Genomic DNA, 18,143 nt, shown 5'->3' with positions numbered 1-18,143 from the left:
GGTGAGAGGAGACTTCCAGGAGCCATAGGGAGCAGTGATCGGTTCTTCTTGAGCTGTAAGAGCAGCAGCATTCTTATGGTGTTGCTAGGATTGTTGTGTTAGCCATTGCCTCGCAGCTTTGATGCAGCAACTCAGTTATGGTGCGACAAAGGCGAAAAAGTCTTGTCCCTAAGTGATGGAATTTGTTGCGATTAAGGAAACTGGAACCAGCAGAAGCATGCCAGCAGCTTTACGCAATGCAGTTGGCAAACCAGATAAAAAGAGATTCCGTTGACCTTATTTTGCTGAAAAGAAAAAATTAAATTAAAAACGCTGGGATGGCAACGACTTGATTTGACGCCCAGGAGGAGGCCCAGCTGGAAACAGGCCTTCTCCTTTCGGATCTTTTCCCCTTCGATTTTGTTTCATTTTTGTTTTAGAAAGTATTTGACGAATGAAGAGGGTGCGCGCGCGCGGCCTTCTCAATTTTTATTCCTTTTCTCATTTCCATTGAAGGCAAAACAATCGTTTAATGCTTTCGAAAACTCAATTGCTCTTTGAAACGGATCAGAAGTCTTGTATAAGTCTAGCGATTTTGATTAGGAGGGGGGGGGGGGGGGGGGAGGCAGCAGCAGCGGCTTAAACCCAGTGAAAGAAAATATCTTGCAGCCGAAGGAAAAATTATTCTTAACCCAAAACGAAAAAAGGGACAAGAACTCTTTTCAGAGATTTGTTTTTTTTTTGTTTTTTTTTTTTGGGGGGGGGGTGTTCAGCCAGCCTTTCTGCCATGGGCCATTGTCAATGTGCCATGTCCATGAGCCGCTTTCCATTTATCCAATACAAACAGTTAATACAATTTTACTTTTTGTAATTTTGTAAATACGAGTCTTTCATATTTTTGGTCATGAGCTTCGTAAATGCAAATGGATTCAACATTCACCTGTAGGCGACTAGGCGTCATCCCCGTTAAAGATCTAGAAGTATACAGTATATCATATTTATTCCACTAATTTCATCTGCATGACTGACAAAAGTTTGACGCCAAAGCTCAAGAAAATAAATTGTTCATCCTCGTAGCACTGAACACTGATGGATACCTTCAGCAGATGAGTCAGAGTATGCTGTCTCTCAGTCAATTATCTCTGACCTAAAATTCATCAGGCAATCAATAAAATCCAATCCATAAGTTGCTTCTGTAAACAACTAATCAGGAAAGCCAGCACGCTTCATCACCTTTTGAAGACTCATTCTCAGTCAAAGTTATCAATTTTAATGGGTATAATCTCATCAGCAACGTTTGAAGCGCCCAATCAATCGTGCAAAGAACAACATTTGTTGTTCAGTGTAAACTTTATGTTTTCAGCCTGCATTCATCCCATTGTTATAGACATAGCTATTGTTTCCGACATAAATAGACAATCAAGTAAATCAGCATTTACCTTTCGGAAACCATGTTGTTCTCCTTCATACTCAACAAGGGCCACCGGGACACCCTTTTCTTTCAACGCGGTAAATTTTCCGAGCTTGATCTGGAGGCACAACCTACAAAAAGCAGAATACGTTTAAAGTAAACTTACGAGTATGCCACCTTAATCCTCAGACGTTCGAAGGGAAGAAATAATAATTGCATTGTTGCTAACCTTGTCCTCCAATCCTTGAAATAAAAATGGGACAAGAAAATTTTTCTACATGGTTGATTGGGGATCTCTCAAAGAATGCTTTTCACCTCCTGCAATCAGTTAAGCGATTAACTGAAGACTAAATATGTCAGAAGAAACCAGATTGTTACCTTAAAAGATGATATTGCTAACTCACCAACAAGATTATCGATGTAATGGGATTCAAATTTATGAGTCTCAGCGCTCAACATTTTCAGATCGGCCACCTGTTTCAGAGATCAATTGGCATTCATCCCATAGTGCAATCATACTAATACTTTGTTAAATTATATGGGTATACATACATACATGTGTGTGTGTGGTGTGTGTGTGTGTGTGTGTGTGTAAAGCTCAAAAATTCCAAAGTTCCAATGTAGTCTACTCCGTTTGGCCAAAAAAATAAATGTAGTCTACTCCGACAACGTAAGCAAACATGCAGCTATATCTGTCTATCAGAACTCAAATGTCTTGTCAGGAGAATAAAATGATAGAAATGAAATTTATTAACGAGTCAACAAATGCATTCATCTTGAGTTTTCAAGAGTAAAGCTTTATTTTCTTTATTATGCAAACTAACTGTGCTATTTTGGCATTCTCAATCATGAGTTGGCTACTTATTTCAGCAAAATCATTCCTCAGAGAGCAAAAAATATGAACTTCTTTTATCATTATTTTCCAACGTTGTCAAATTCCCTCTTCACTAATGACCAAAAAAAGAAACCTTGTTCACCATCAAGATAATGCATATCACTGACAAGTCAGAAACCTATAGCACTTGCTATTTTAATGCTTAAAAATAATGAGAAAGAAATTGAGAAAGCTGAAATCATTAGATAAAACAAGAAAGCTTATTTAGAACTTACACCATACAAGGAAGCCCCAGCTTTAAATGTTTCTTTAAAAGCAAGAGCAGCTAAGGTGGTATACCCCCCAGCAGAGCCCCCAGTAATACAAAGTCGTTCCCCATCTACCTTTCCACTGTCCACCTGGATAACAAATCATTGATGAGACTAATCGTCCAGAAAATCCACATACCAGAACCTAGGCAAGCCTAAATGGACAACATTCTCACAAATGCTTAGCACAGTTGCAACAGTCATCAACGTCAACTATTCCCCAACGACCCAAAAGTCTTTCTCGATACCCTCTGCCATAACCTTCCAAATGATGTTCTCATCAGAAAACACATTCCATAAGACATTCAACAGGTCATAGTAATATGAACTCGATCAGGAAAAAAAGGCAATAGCAAAAAGGCTTGTAGAAACCATCTGCCTCAAACATGTTAAAGAATATTAATTTGTGGCCAAGGAGGGGAACAAACCAGTGCTTCCACCGTAGTTAACATCTGCAAATGCCCAACCCCGACTGGTCCAGTACTGAATGTTAAGGTTCAAAATGCCACGTGTTTCAGCTGTTGGTCCTCCTAAAATATTCAGTGAAAAACCATGCATATAAATACGGCTGAGGTACTCGGTCAAAATATTATATGAACCTCACCTGGCAGGTTCTCGAACAGTGGAAAAGTGCAATGAGCATGATGATCAGGTGTTCCAATATTTTTTGCTAGAATTTGATTCACTTAAAACTTCACCAGCTTTCTATATATCACATTCAAATTCTAATTAGGTTTCAAAACATATATGATATAACTTCGGTCTATTAGTTTTTCGGAGAGTTCATATTGATTTTATTCCTTAAACTTAAATAAAACTTGGCAATATAATAAATATAAAGTGGCATTAATACTGGCTCCAATATTGGTACATCATCCACTGAGAAGATTTATGGTAAAATTGTAAAGAGAAACAAAAAAACACGCTATCTGCTCAAAGTCTGCAAAACTGTTGGCACTGACTAGCGGGAAAAATAAAAGAGCATAGGCAATAAACCAAAGCTACCACGTATTTAACAATATCAACAAAAGAAAAATGATGCATCACCGCTACTATTTCCCTTATAATACACTCATGAACCTCATAATACACATAATTATTTATGGTTTTACAATTAAATCAGTGAGGATATTATATCCTTTCTAAGTAGTCACATGAAACAAAACTACATGATCACTAGTTCCTGCAAAAACACCCTTTTCTAGTCTCTCTAACATGTCAGTGATGAATGAGAATATGAAATCGAAGATTAATCCTGATACAGGACTAAGATAAGAGAAAATACCATGGCTCTTCAATAACAAAGGAGGCTTCTCCCTTGACTGGCTTGATAAGTAGGATTACATGGTGGATAAAAGTAACCATAGGCATTTTGACCAGGAACTTCAGTGGGGAATTCAATCAGCTCTGGCTTACTGAAGTATGAACTATATTTTAAACTATCCGGTGAGGAGGACCACACAATATTGAAGCCAACAGCATTTAATTTCTGATCATCTAAAGCCACCTGAAAAGCGAGAGGTATAAGGGGGCATTGAAATAACTCAGACATTGAAAGGAGGGCAAGAAGGCAGCACCTTTGCCACTGATGATGGATGAACTGCGGATGCTCCCTCTACATATAGACCATCTTTACCTGAAGTCTGCATCGACGTGTCGTATTATTTTTGGGTTACCACCTTAAAAATTTCCAGACAAGCGAAAAGAAGTAGAAAAACAAAGAAACAATTATTTAAAATTACAATGTTATCAATGTCTGTGAAAGGGATATCAAGCACGATAATTTTTGAGCTTTCAACGATATCAATAGTTCCAAGATATGACCTCCCCTGTTGCCTATATACATGACCAAGAACCTTAAATGAGCTATAATTGATGACACTTGGAAACCAACTATAAAAAAGAAAAGATAAAAAGAAAATGGAAAGAAAGTAGCAATCTAGAAATTACCTGTAGCTGCAAGCAATTAAATTTCTCTGTTTATCATTCTGAATAAATTCATAAGAATTTGTACCAAAAACCCATAATGGCCTTGAAAACTCAGCATCCAAAGAACAAACAGGCACCACCTTATTCTCTGACTCAATCTACAGCCAATTAAAAGAAAACCAAAATAGGAAGAATCAGTAAATTCATCAATGATTATTGTATGTCCAACAAGAGAACATGTTGATGCACACCCATTTTTTCCACATTTATTTAGTCAACGTGGTATTTGAGATAAGCAGAAACGAAACAGATGATCATACTTGGAAAAGCAAACTATCAGCAGGGAGCATTCGTATCTGTATCGTTTAACAATTCGGTACTCAAATCCAGTAATAGGAACAACATAGCAGTAAATAATTAACGATATAATGTATAAAATGTTAATTTGGCAGATTTCAAACTGACTATGGTTGTTAGAAGGAAGAAAACATACATATTAGAAACTGTACTTGGTCAAAACCATTTATTATAACTGGCAAATGGAAGCACACAACGTTGGCTTTAAAAATTTCATGCTAAAAGTATGATGCTTTTCAATGAACTGTTCTATTTCTGAGTACTAAAATCACAATTTTAACATACCCCCGAAAGACGATAATATCATTACCTTAATGAAGTACAGTTAATCTCAAAGTAATAAATGGGCATTCATCAATGATGAAAAGAAAAACATAATAGAAGCCAACATTTATAGTTAATGTTACAGAAATAATAAGAAAAAGAAATTTACCCATTTATGGAGATTCCAAAAGCCATTTCCCCTATCAGTAATGAAAAATAGTTCACCTGCGCAATTAAAATCATCAAAAAAAATTGTTTGACTTAAAAGTTAGAATGCCAAGATCATTGCAACTTTTCTAGTTGGAGTAACAAAATCTTAAGAACTCAGTGACAGTATACATAAATTTATAATATTCACGGAGGGCAACATGCCTCTCTAAAAACAACAATATCCATTTACGCACCAAGAGTGTGGGTAGCCAACATAATCACGTGCTTAATTACTTATGTTAATGGGGCAAGTTTCTATACCATCAGGGGACCACTTGGGCTCAGTTACAGACTCCACAAGTGACGGATCAACACCAGCAATGCAGCTGCGCTTGTAGATCTCTCTGCATAGAATCTTAAGATGATTAAACTACTAATTGAAACATGACACACATAGAATAGAAAACTGTCACTAACTGTGATAAGAATTTGAAAAAAGCTGTCACACAAAATTTGAAAACTAAAATCCCAATAAAAAAGAAGCCTCGAGTTTCAAAATGCTAGTTCTTATGTGATTAGTTTTAGGGTCAACTGGAACAAAATAAACCCAACACAAAATTGGTTTTACTAAAATCAGTTTATATTTCAATTTGAGTTTTATGTGTATAGTCGTAGCGTTCACAAGTTACTTGAATGCCTGTAATAATGTCAGCTATTCCTATCAAAACATGGAATACAATAGCCATAGCACATCATGCAATAGAAGTGTATAATGAGAGTATATTTCATTATCAATTCAATAAGAGAACCAACTTGGTAAACAAACTGAATTCTTCCGACTGATTTATAATTCCTGCTCACCCATTTTCAGATATATAACCAATCCAGAGTTCTGATCTATCCCAGGGCATGTTAGGGTGATTCCACTGAATCCATGCGATTCGTTCTGCTTTTGGATCAAAACGTGGGAAAGCATAGAAGTCACATCCGCCAACTAATACTTCGGGTTCTGAAATGTCACAACAAAATCTTGATCAGATAATGAGTGGAAACATAAAAAAGCAACTGGAGAACCTATGGACATCATAATGGAATACGTATTCACAGTATTCAATCAAACCGCACAGTTGAGAGTTCAGACTCGGATAACATGGAATTTACTACCTTGAACATCCTTATTGCCAAGAGCTATTGATACAATTGTTGTCGTTGAATTTATATTGCTCTGCCGACGATCTACCAAAAAGATATATCACCAAACAGTTGAGTGATTTAATAGGCGCAGATGTAGCGGGAACATTCTAAGGTAAGCAGTAGAGACAAAGGCTTTTTCTTTTCATTTAAAGTTATTCTCAGCTCACCTTCTCGTACACAGACATAACGGTTAAAGCGTGCATCCAATACTCCATCAGCATAGCTGACTACTGGTCCCCCATAATCTGGCGTGAGCGGGATGGGAGGAACATCTGCAAGGTACGGACCACATAATTTCAGTATTAATTATATTACATGAAGTTCTGTAGAGTGTAGAGCAAGCATATTATAAAACTGCCATCCCCATTCTCTACCTAAGTTCTCCTACATCACCGCTTCACATACACCTTCGAGAGCACCAAGTAAAGGTGGTGCAGCGCAGAACTACCCAAAAAGGTAAAAATCGCGGCACAAGATTGCCGCTAGTAAAATCTGTTCGGATTTTTTTAAAACAAAGTTATAACTTCACTTTCAAGAAGGGGAGATGATGACTATGCTCACCTAGAGAACTTATAGATTGCTTGTACAGTCTCTGATCCTTGTAATTTGCAAAAATAACAGTATCTCCCGAAACACTGAAGGCACCACCTCCATACTCCTGAGCGACTGTTCGCACTGCGAACTCTTTAGGCGTGATATCGATGGGCTCATCTCCTGCTTTTTCCGGCTCTCGAACAAGGACTGCCCTCCTGAAACACAATCACTGAATCGATTTATTTCGATAACTCTAAATTGCAAAAGATAGCGAAGACAGGTCAGAGAGGTTTACTTGAGCCAGTGATAAAGAAACAGAACAGCATATAACACTCATACCCGGACTCGGTGGGGCGGGATTCCAGCCAAATGAGGCGACCATGATCGTCAACGGCAGTGCCACCGAGTCTCTTGGAAGCGCCGGAGACAACATCGGCGGTGAGAGGAGACTTCCAGGAGCCATAGGGAGCAGTGACTAGTTCTTTCTGAGCTCCCGGTGCAGCAGCATCCTTGTGGTGTGGTCTTGGTACGGTAGCCATTGCCTTGAAGCTTTGATGCTGCGACTGAGTTATGGTGCCAACAAAGGCGGCAAGTCTTGTACTGAAATGGTGGGATTTGTGGCGATTAAGGAGTCTATAACGTGCAGAAGCATAACAAGGAAGGATTCTGCCTGCGGCGAACGTAGTCATCCACTGGAATTAAGGAATCGCTGAGGATTTTTTTCCTCCCTGTCGCCACATTTTGCCGGAAGGTGGCAAACAAAACAGTACCCAAAAAAAAAGCAAAACAAAACAAAAAAGTAAGGGCCGGATGACCTGATTGAGGCCCAGCAGAAAATGAGCCTTTTTAAATTTTTGAAAAACAAAAGTGGGCTAAGCTAGAACTAAACGGGGGAACGACCCCACCGCAAGTTTTGAATGAAACTGCTAAAACTGTCATTTTTTTGTATCGATTATCCCGCAACATACACTGGTATTTTTTTCACTGAGGTGACATGATACATTGTAAGTTAAAAAAACTATTTTAAAAGTTAAGTACTGCTTTAGAGCAATGATGCTAAGACGATAATGAAAAGGAAAATTACACGCAGGCTAGAGTCCCCATTACATAATAAGTTGAGTTTTTTCAACCAAAAAAAACAGAGAGAAAAACTATATATTGATCGTATACAAAAATTTTCACAAATGTCTGCAAACTTGGCAACTTACAATTTGCTCTTCAGCGTTGAAATTATCATATAATTTCCAAAAACAAATAAATATTGGGCTGAATCCCAAATCGCAGGCCTGAGAGCTAACGCCGAACCAAGCTTTCTGTACTAGCAGTGAGGAATGATTGAGAGAAAATACGATTAGATGTGCGCGTGCGTGTGTGAACGGAGACTGTGAATAATGGCCGTTTACGATAAGCATGGAGCTGGTGCTGTGTGTGGACCATAGGAGCGGAGAGATATGGAGGACTTCTCATTTTTCACCTCAAAAAATAACGAAAACTTTTCGAAGCTATTTATATGGAGGGTGAACATATATGTGTTGTGTTATGCCCCTTGATTACGGGTCTTCGTCGGCTATATGAACATTTGCATGTGTAATATGTTATATATTAAATGAATTATATAAGTTAAATTTAAGTTATCAAAATTATTACAACTTGCAAGAAAATGTTGCGAGTTGTTGTGTGTATACAATGTACAGGCTAAAAATTTATGTATTCCTTTCACTTTATACATAATTTTAATTTGGCCATTAACTTTAAAAGTATTTTTTTTAACCCTCTAATCTTAAAATATGTGGCAAAAAAAAAGTTTATGGACTGACCCCATCGTTTCCAACCCATGGGAACTACAAGATCACCCTGAGAATGCTTTCAGGCTTAAATGGTTTTTTTTAATAACAATTATGATTGTGTTAAAAATTAAATTTAATATATTAACATTTAAAAATATCTTATTAATATTTAAAATCTTGATATTATCATTTTTATTAACAGTTTTAGAGTTAAAGAGTAATCAAATTAAAACTCTTCATAAAGTCGGAGTATTAAATTTATACTTTATCCTAGGGGTGTTTGGATATCCTGAAAAAGGGTTTCTCAGAAACATTTTTCCACAAATCGAGATAAACTCCTTCATATATTTATCTCGTAGAGCGTAAAATTACTTCTAAAACTATGGTTTGGTTTCCATCCAAACACTCCCTAATATATAACCCATTGACACATCCTGCGTACACTGAGTTGGGATTTCTTCAATGCATATAAAACGGGTTGGCCCAATTCAACCTATTCTACACTATTGTTATAAAAACCTCATCAATTATTGTACCAAAAAGAAATCTGATCAGCTATATTAAACCAGTCGAGAATACCAATTCACATTTTAATAGCCAGCCTGTGATGGAAGAATTGGTGATAAATAAATGAACATGCCAAAGCTGAGTATGAACCAGATGCAGAATTAAAACATAATATGAAGGATGAGCAAAATTTGCATATCAATTTATAAGAGTCCCTGAGATTACCCCAACATATTGAAGCTTGACCCCCACCTCCCGGGTCAAGAGAAGGAGAACTTCTCCGAGCATATATACCGAAACACGTTGAAATTAGATACGGTGCTTTAGAAAACCCAGTTTGTTTCTCTTTGAAGCAGAATAAAAGATATGCATAATTATGGAGCCAATTAGAAACAAAAACAAAAGGGCTTAAATTTAATAAATAAAAGTATCCTGTAGCAATAACTTAAGATAAAAAGTCGGACGAGAATTCTTCTGAGTTCTGAGAGATCACTAATGCGGGGTTCGGCCTCTCTGCTTTAGATCTTTTTCTAGGTGCCATGCCCATGAACCACTCTCCATTCACCATACTTTTGGCTTAAAAGCAAACGAATCGCTGTTTCAGTGACCCATATCCGACTTTAAGGCAGTATCATCATTTTCAGATTCTGCTCTTCTTACTGTTTAACTCCGAAACCAAACACAAGTTTTGCTGTGATTTTTAGCTTTCTTTCTCCCCCCCTTTAAGAGCTTCAGATGTAACCCCACAGCTAAATTAGCAAGTACGACACATCAAGCTTTTTATAAAGTATAAGTGCTTTATATTTATTATAGAGTGACGAGTTTTGATTGTGTATCAAGCAAAGCATGTCAAATCTCAATCAGCTAAGGTACAAGTTCCTTGCTTTCTACAGAAAAGAGGGTTTCTGATCAAATGTAGTATATCTTTCCAAATAAGCCCCAGGTAATTGAATCTGTCACATTATTGAACAACTAATAAAGGCGGGGTTAAATCAGTGATCCCGTCACCACACCAATAATTGAAAGCACAAAGACAAAAGGACTTGGATTTGAAAGTAATTGATCTGAGGACCATTCATTGATTCCAAACTCCTCCAATCTTACATGCTGTCAGAGTTCAGCCTAACTCGATGTGTCACTTACGAACCAAAAACCAGAAAAAGCCACTACTTGAGGCCTCCAGTGCCTTCCAAACGTTTCAATATCTCACACCTCAATGTTTTAATTTGATCCTCATCCAGTACCAACGGGCAGCGGCTCTAATCAAGCACAGTGTTTCTTTTCTTTTTCATCATGCTCGTGGCTGACACCAAAAGGGTGTGGCGGATGAAAATGCTAGCTAGCTAGCTAGCTAGCGTACGAATGATGCCGACCAGAAGTTTAGACCAGAAGAGCACGAGTGGCACGAAAATTAGAGCTGTTCAAATCAGAATGGAACGTAACATAGGCTAGCAGCTTTATTTCCCTAACATAGTACCATGGGAAATGCCGACACGGCTCCCTGCTTTTTCACAAGTCGCATGAAAGGTCCCCACTTGGGGCACTAATTACTCAAATTTGTTCTGGAGATTGTTGGAAAGCATGCGTGTCTTCCGAAACGGTGTTGTTTCCTAGTCTAATTAACTGCTTGAAAGGCTAAAACCCGGCTTTAACTCTGCAGCTTTATCATATATAAATAAAAACTAATAGTATGGTATGAGGTGGATGCCAAAGAAGTGCGAGTTTGAAATTGAAATAATACGACAAGGAGTAACAGATAAAAGGGGGGGGGGGGAGAGTAGCGCTTGGTACAACTGGACGCCTTTGACAAATTCTACGGCCTAACACCCCTTCACTGAGAATGACCTATGGTCTGACACATTAAAAAGGAGCAAATAAAGGGGACAATGGAAAGGGATAGTCATTTAGAAGCAAAAGTGATTCCATGTTCACAGCGCAGAAATGTTAGGGGGGGAAGGATGAGCTGCATCTCAATAATTAGTGATGGTTTTGTGATGGGTTTTTCCAAAAGCATAAAGCAAGTGATGTTGAGCCACATGCCCACTCAACAAACTATAATATCCTTTTCGATCTTCCTCCCCTCTCTCTCTCTCACCTTTTTCCGATAAAATTTTGATTTATTTTCTTCCTCAACGCCCCCACAATCATACCCCGTGGTCCAGCATCTCCTTACCTTATCACGTTCTAGCTCCTATCTATTTCAGAAACTTGGTCACGTCAACCTTCAATCACAGTTCTTTTCTTCGCTTAAAGTAATATGAAAGGCCCTCTTACATTTCCCCCACTAGATAGATTCCAAGACACAACCCAATTAAGTGATCAACTAACTTCCTAACTGGCCTGCCCTACACTAACACTGGCACGACCCAACTCTATAAGGCTATATGTATCCCTCTGCCCTGTGAGCCGTGAGATGACTACAAGCTCTGTTTTTTTTCTGAGAAGTGAAACCTTAATATACATGATATGCCATAATTATTATGTCATCTGCTCAATCTAGTCCCTGCTACCCCATGGAAAACCCAGTGATAGAATCTCTGCTCCGCCACAGCCATCATAGGTCGGGGGAGAAACGTGGCGGCGGCGGCAAGTTCTCCGCCGGCGGCCTGTTAAAAATGTTCAAGCTCTTCCCTATGCTGACATCGGGCTGCAAAATGGTGGCACTTCTGGGAAGACCCCGTAAGCCTATGATCAAGGACAATGCGACGTCGGGCACAATCTTTGGATACCGCAAAGGGAGGGTGAGCCTGGCAATACAAGAAGATCCTCACTGCATGCCATTCTTCCTCATAGAACTACCGATGCACACGAGTGCTCTGAACAAAGAAATGGCGTCGGACATACTGAGGATTGCGTTGGAGAGCGAGACGAAGACGCCTAAGAAGAAGCTGTTGGAGGAGTTTGTGTGGGCGGTGTATTGCAATGGAAGAAAAGTGGGTTACTCGATAAGAAGGAAGCAGATGAGCGAAGATGAGATGCATGTGATGCAGCATTTAAGAGGGGTGTCAATGGGTGCCGGAGTTATTCCGAGTCCGTCGGAGAAGGAAAGTCCAGATGGGGAGTTAACATATATGAGGGCAAGATTTCAGAGGGTGGTAGGTTCCAAGGACTCTGAAAGTCTGTACATGATCAACCCAGATGGCGGTGCCCAGGGCCCAGAGTTCTGTATTTTCTTTGTTAGAGCTCACTAGGTTATTACTGAAATAATTAGGACTGCAACTCATGTAAACATGTCCCTTCCTTTGTCTTCTCCAAGGTGCTAATGCAGTATAATATTAATTGAAACAATCAATCTCTCCAGTCTTTGACTCGTTTTTCTACCTGATATTGAATGACAAATTTATCATCAAAAGTGGATGGCCTTCTCTTTGTTCCCCGTGTTCTAGTGGGCGTGAGTCAATCCCCAGAATGCAGCTATTAATGATGGTTAAGGGATGCTTTTTATTTCTCAGTACTCTGTAAACTGGATAAAACTAGCTCTCAAGTCTCAACCAAGCTACATGCTCAAGTTCAACAGTTCGATATTAAAATGATATCACAAAATAGCTGATCCTATAGCCATTTGATGTCCTCTTTTAACCCAATTTCAGTTAATTGATTTGGTCGTGGAAATTCACGGTGGAGACAAGCCAAAGAGATTGTACTAACAGATGCTTTTCTTGAAGGAGATCAAAGGAGCGTGTAAGTTTGGTAATTACGTCAACAATAGTCCATAATTATGGATCAGAATTCAGAAGAATTTAACTTATAATAATCTCTATGAAAATATCGTGAGGACAGGGCCCGGGACTTGAATGGACGACGACGACGTGTTCCGTTAAGTGCAAATATCGGCAATAAATTTTATAGGCCAGTAGCCCAGTAGGAAGGGGGCAGATGATGGTGCTAAAAGTGGTTACGTTGCTATAAGCTTTCAAGCTTGGTGATTCGGTGAAACCCTGAGATCAGATAAACTTGACGTGCGCATTCATTTTTTTCTGGTGAGACGACACACTGGCTAATTTGGTACGAAGGAATTGAAAGGAACAAAATGTAAGAAAAAATTTGAACAAGCTCAATTTAAAAAATTATAAAAACAGAAAATTTAAATTGAGCTAATTAAAATTTTTTTCTCTTCTTTTCTTTCCTCCATTTTCCTCGTATGGAATGTAATTGTGTTTCCGCGCAATCTTCTCGGGGGAAGAAGGAAATGGGTCCCAGTCAGGCAGCAATACTAGTATACTACAATAGTATTGCAGCGGGTTTGAATAGTCCGCAAACCCGTTTATTTCAATTGTCGACTCCTCCCAGGTGAGTGGATTACCCGCTTCTCTTTGGGTTGAGTTGGGTTAAGGGGGTTCGGACTTCAGAAGGAAGGCCCGTGAATCCTTGGGCATGACAACCCACTTTGCCTTTTTAAGTTGAGAGGGGGAAATTTAGTAATCAATGAACAAATTAGATAATTTATTTTAAGTCTCTGTAGGAAAAATGAGTGGGTAGAAATTCGAATTCTTTTTGATGTGGATTGATGCTGTAAGAAAATGAATCTTAATTTGACAAGGTTCTTGATGATTCGGAGCTCGCGCTAAACCCACAAGTGTCTTGAGTATTGGAATTATGATCCGTGGAAAGTGAGTTTTTAGCTCATTTCTGCTTCATCGCTTTTCTTAATTGATGAAATTGAACCAGAGTCGCATCGATTGATTGTTCGAATAATGTTTTAGATTCTTGTTTTTTTTAAGTGTAGTTCTGTGTGAATAAACTACATACTTCTTTTTCTTCCCCATTGCGTTATGAGGCTTGATATGTGCTATTAATGAAGCATGCATGATATGTTTTGCTTTAAATTTGAAATCAGCGTTGATCATTAATATTTTTTTAAAAAAAAAGCCTCAATATTTTGGGGGGGGAAAACGAATTTTTGTGGGCTGCGAAAGTCTGTCAGGTACGCGAATATGGCTGAGTCAGAGGATTCCTTAATTTATCAAGGAATTCGATGAGAATTAAGGATTAAAAAATTGGTTGGTCTGGATACATAGATAAGAATATAATATTTCGCTCACGCCTTCGATTTTTCCTCCCACGGGTGATGTCCGCGCTGCCTGAATACAAGTGATCAGACATTTTTGCAAACTCGCGGGATCGTTGGAGTGAGGATCGTTTCATCCCTTCTCGCAAGCCGACTGTCCATTTCCTTGAATGGTGTCCGTCTTTTCTTTGTTTGGGCCTTATCCACCTTTCGGCCTAAACACATGCTATACAAACGCATTTCAAATCTTCTACTCTTTTTTATTCTAAACCGTTAACACAAAAACTACTTGGAAATTGTTCTGGTCAGAGAAACTAGTTGGAATTGAATTTTGAATAAGATTTCAATTCGTTTTATTATTCATACTTATCATTTTTTTTAAATTAATTTATCTAACATATAAATTTATATATAAATAAAATAAAAACCTACTATATTTATCATAATAAAATAATTGATCTAACTCTGCTGATTTAAATTAGTTAGCCAAGTAGCTCCCATTATATTTTATATTGGTATTAATGGTTCTGCTGCACAAACTTTTAGGTTAGTGTCCGTACTCCATGGCAGACCATTTATGCGAGGCAACAAGACATGGTCGTGGAGCTATCAGGGCTGCCCGAGAATTATATGCCATGCATCACTGGGCTCGAGTGGCCTCCCTAAAACAGAGATGGTTTAAACAGCATAAAAAATGACCAGTTTTGTACTTTTAGACGTCTTTGATAATTATAGATCATAGAGGAATGAATGAATTATCGCACATGAATCATGCATTAAATTATGCCGTGCAGGTCATGAAGGCTGTGAAAGTCTGCGTTTTAAAGGTGGGGTTATTGTAGCGGTGGGACTGTAAAAATAACACGGAAGCGGGGCGAATCACTGTGCCGGAGAAAGAGAAAGACAAGGTTGGACATTATCCAAACAAGAAACACTGATGACGGGGAAGATGCAACGGATGAAAAATAGGGAGGAAGAGGAAAGCAGGAGAAGGGGGCACAAAATGAGCCAAACAGCAGCCCAGAGAAGAAACGGAGACCAAATGGTGGGGGACCAGACGCGAGCGGCAAAAGGGTTGGAAGGGGGCAGGGATGGGGCCCGGGGATGGCAAAATTATTCATTCAAATCTCTTGGACGAAATACCGAAGACTGCATACAGCAACAGGGCCAGGCACGGGGGCCCACGCAGGCCGCAAGATACGCCATTATTGTTCGGGGTTGCAAATGAGAAGGGAGGATGAAAAACACGAAAGGGACCCTTTGAATGCAAAGTTGCTCAAGTTCTTTTGTTCAATGTGCTTATTCCTATCTGTAAGATTGGTTTTGGAGATGTTTAAACATTCATTTTTTTATTTTAAATTAATTACGTGCCTCTCATATTTATCCCACAAATTTTCTCAAACATTCACTCTCATAAGTAAAGGTTGTTTTGAAAAATAAATAACATTTTTACATATTATTATTTTAATAATTTTAAATAGTTTTAGATTTGCAAAATTGAATTATCTAAAATTATTAAGAAAAAGACCGATCAAATAGGGGGTAATTAATTAGAGTCATGTAACGTGATGTGGAAGAGGAGAGAAGTGAGTCGGTGGGGTAGGATTTGCAGCCAGGCCAGCTGTTGGATACTGCATCAACTGCCCAACTGCTTGTGCCCACAGCCACAACCCCTCCAATTATCTATATTTTAATTAACCTGCTCGCGGCTTTCTTCTGCCCCCAGTTCCATACCCCGCATTTCAAGCGCGTCCCTCGTTCTCACCCCGCCCCATTTTTTGTCTCTCTCTTTTCTTAATGTAATTATATTCTACCGTACCCAGATCACTGCCCTCCCTTGCATGTGATTCATATGACATAAAATATCTTCAAACAATGTTTTTAAATTATTATGTTTTATCGGCCTGACATTAAAATTCTTCTGAAACACAGAATCAAAAAATAATTACCCAGAGTTCAGTGGAAAGGTGCGAAACAAACTTATGAATAAAATAAGAGAAAAATTTATATGGAACAAGGGATATATAAGTAAAATATTTTCATATATAAAAATGATTCTGGGGGAAAAAAGGAAAATTAATGAAAGAACAAAGTGGGGACTGAGTATATAATTCGGGCTGTGGTAATAAAATCATAAAATGGACAGGGAGGGAGTGGGGAATAAATATAACCCTGGGGTGTGCGGATGGGACATGCATAGGAGAATAAAGATGAGAGGAGAAGTCAAAGGAGGCGAGAGGGATGGAAAGTAGCAAAAGGGGGGGAAATGAATCACGTGAGATTCGCCCAGGCTGGAGGTGGGCCCATCCTACGTGGAGAAGGGTGCTGTTCAAGTCATACCACGCCTGCTGCCTCTCCTTAATTTAACAACAAATTAAATCACTGATCTCCCCCTCTCCCTTTGATTTTGGCCTCCCTCCAGCTATGCGTCCCCTTCCCCCCTTCCTCCCCACTTCCCTCCCTTCCTTATTTTATTATTCTTCCACGCTTCTTTTCTCTCATGCTTTACTCGCCCCTCCCATTCTCATTCATTAATCCCTCCTGTAGTCCTTCTTTTTCGCCCTCAACGATTCCTTCCCCCGATTCCTAACCATCACCGCCCTTTTCACCACACAATTATAACAACTAACACGATATGAAAAAACTTGAAAAATACCTCTTCCGGTTTTTATTATAAAACTTTATTTGATTTTTATTTGGTCCTAAATATAAGACTCCAATCTATTTTGTTTTTCATATTTATATACTCCTCCGGTCCTAATTATAAGACCCAATTGACTTATTTGAGGAGATTAAGGAAGTAAGTTAAGTTGGTTATTTATAATAAATAAGTGTTGTCATTCTTAAAATATCCTTGCTAATTAAGTATATTGGCTAAAACTATCATTATTAGAAGGATTATCTTGGAAAAAAATACATAAATATAATAGAAAATGGATTGGGTCTTATAATTAGGACCAAATAAAAAGTCAAATTGGGTCTTATAATAAGGACCGGAGGAGTATTTTTTTTTTCAAAGAAGTCTTCCTAACAATAATAGCTTTAGCCAATACAATTGATTAGTAAGGATATTTTAAGAAAGACAACAACTATTTATTACAAATAACTACTTAACTTCTTTGTTTAATCTCTTCAAATTAGTCAACTAGCTTTTATTATTAGGATAGAAAGTAGTAGTATAAATCACGAAATTTTACATGGGAACAAAAAACACAAAAGAAAAACTTATATGGTAGTTTACATGTGCCTGTGTATGTCTGTACGTAGTTATACACACACACATACATATTTGCCAATTTTATTCAGGCCCTCCATGTCTTAACGCCCACTCTACACAGTTACTTGATTTTTTGTAAGAGAAAAATTGTCATGATCCCTGGCTGTGTAATTCAATCCTCTGGAACAGGAACGACGTTGCTCATTTTCATAAAATAATATTGAAATGTTTTCACAAAAATAATAAAAAGCAAAATTACTAGTATTACTTTCTATTCCTAATATAACATCCATTTAGGCAGTTTGATTTAATCTTAAATGTAAGATTTAATTTCAATCCGTTTTATCTCTCGTGACTACCATTATTTTTTCACACTAATTAACCTAACTTATATAAACTAATACATATAATCTAATGTTATACTTAAGCATCCTATATAATTAATTTATTTATTTACAAAAGTAAGAAGAAGAAGAAGAAGGCGGATTAGAACAGGAAGAAAATGGTGGACAGTGGGCTAGCTTGGGTGGACATAAAAGAGGGGAAGAAATGTGGAAAAGGACAAAAAAGGGAAAAGCAACAAAAGAAGACAAGGCGGGAGGAGGGTTTGATGGAGCATGCTAGCAGTCCAGCACCAACTATGCATTATCAAAGCGAAAATAG

General features: G+C 38.2%; 1 protein-coding gene, 3 long non-coding RNA genes and 1 pseudogene across 4 annotated transcripts; 1 reads left to right on the top strand and 4 right to left on the bottom strand.

Moving 5' to 3' along the window:
• Positions 1–774: 774 nt before the first annotated feature.
• LOC114747074 (uncharacterized) lies at positions 775–1,274 on the bottom strand. Its single transcript, XR_003740341.1, has 2 exons — positions 1,213–1,274; positions 775–1,126 (listed from the first exon to the last, which is right to left on the bottom strand). It is a non-coding gene; the product is annotated as an uncharacterized LOC114747074 (long non-coding RNA).
• Positions 1,275–1,321: 47 nt separating this feature from the next.
• LOC114747076 (uncharacterized) lies at positions 1,322–1,677 on the bottom strand. The gene is made up of 3 exons (XR_003740343.1): positions 1,620–1,677; positions 1,419–1,521; positions 1,322–1,343 (listed from the first exon to the last, which is right to left on the bottom strand). It is a non-coding gene; the product is annotated as an uncharacterized LOC114747076 (long non-coding RNA).
• An 18-nt stretch (positions 1,678–1,695) lies between these two features.
• Positions 1,696–2,677, bottom strand: LOC114747075 (uncharacterized). Its single transcript, XR_003740342.1, has 3 exons — positions 2,501–2,677; positions 1,795–1,864; positions 1,696–1,708 (listed from the first exon to the last, which is right to left on the bottom strand). It is a non-coding gene; the product is annotated as an uncharacterized LOC114747075 (long non-coding RNA).
• Positions 2,678–2,705: 28 nt separating this feature from the next.
• Positions 2,706–14,210, bottom strand: LOC114747072 (uncharacterized; annotated as a pseudogene).
• Positions 11,566–12,575, top strand: LOC114747073 (protein MIZU-KUSSEI 1-like). Its single transcript, XM_028935357.1, has one exon. The coding sequence runs from the start codon at positions 11,736–11,738 to the stop codon at positions 12,444–12,446; it is 711 nt and encodes a 236-aa protein (XP_028791190.1). The 5' UTR covers positions 11,566–11,735; the 3' UTR covers positions 12,447–12,575.
• Positions 14,211–18,143: the final 3,933 nt, after the last annotated feature.

This window comes from Neltuma alba, unplaced genomic scaffold, assembly GCF_004799145.2.
Source record: "Neltuma alba isolate B1F8T4 unplaced genomic scaffold, ASM479914v2 tig00005195_pilon, whole genome shotgun sequence".
NCBI classification, from domain to species: Eukaryota; Viridiplantae; Streptophyta; class Magnoliopsida; order Fabales; family Fabaceae; genus Neltuma; species Neltuma alba.
The sequence above is the reverse complement of the archived record's forward strand: the minus strand, read 5'-3'. Positions and strand labels throughout refer to the sequence as shown.

Coding starts and splice junctions, on each gene's coding strand:
- LOC114747073 (XM_028935357.1), top strand. CDS start 11,736: ATGTCATCTGCTCAATCTAGTCCCTGCTACCCCATGGAAAACCCAGTG.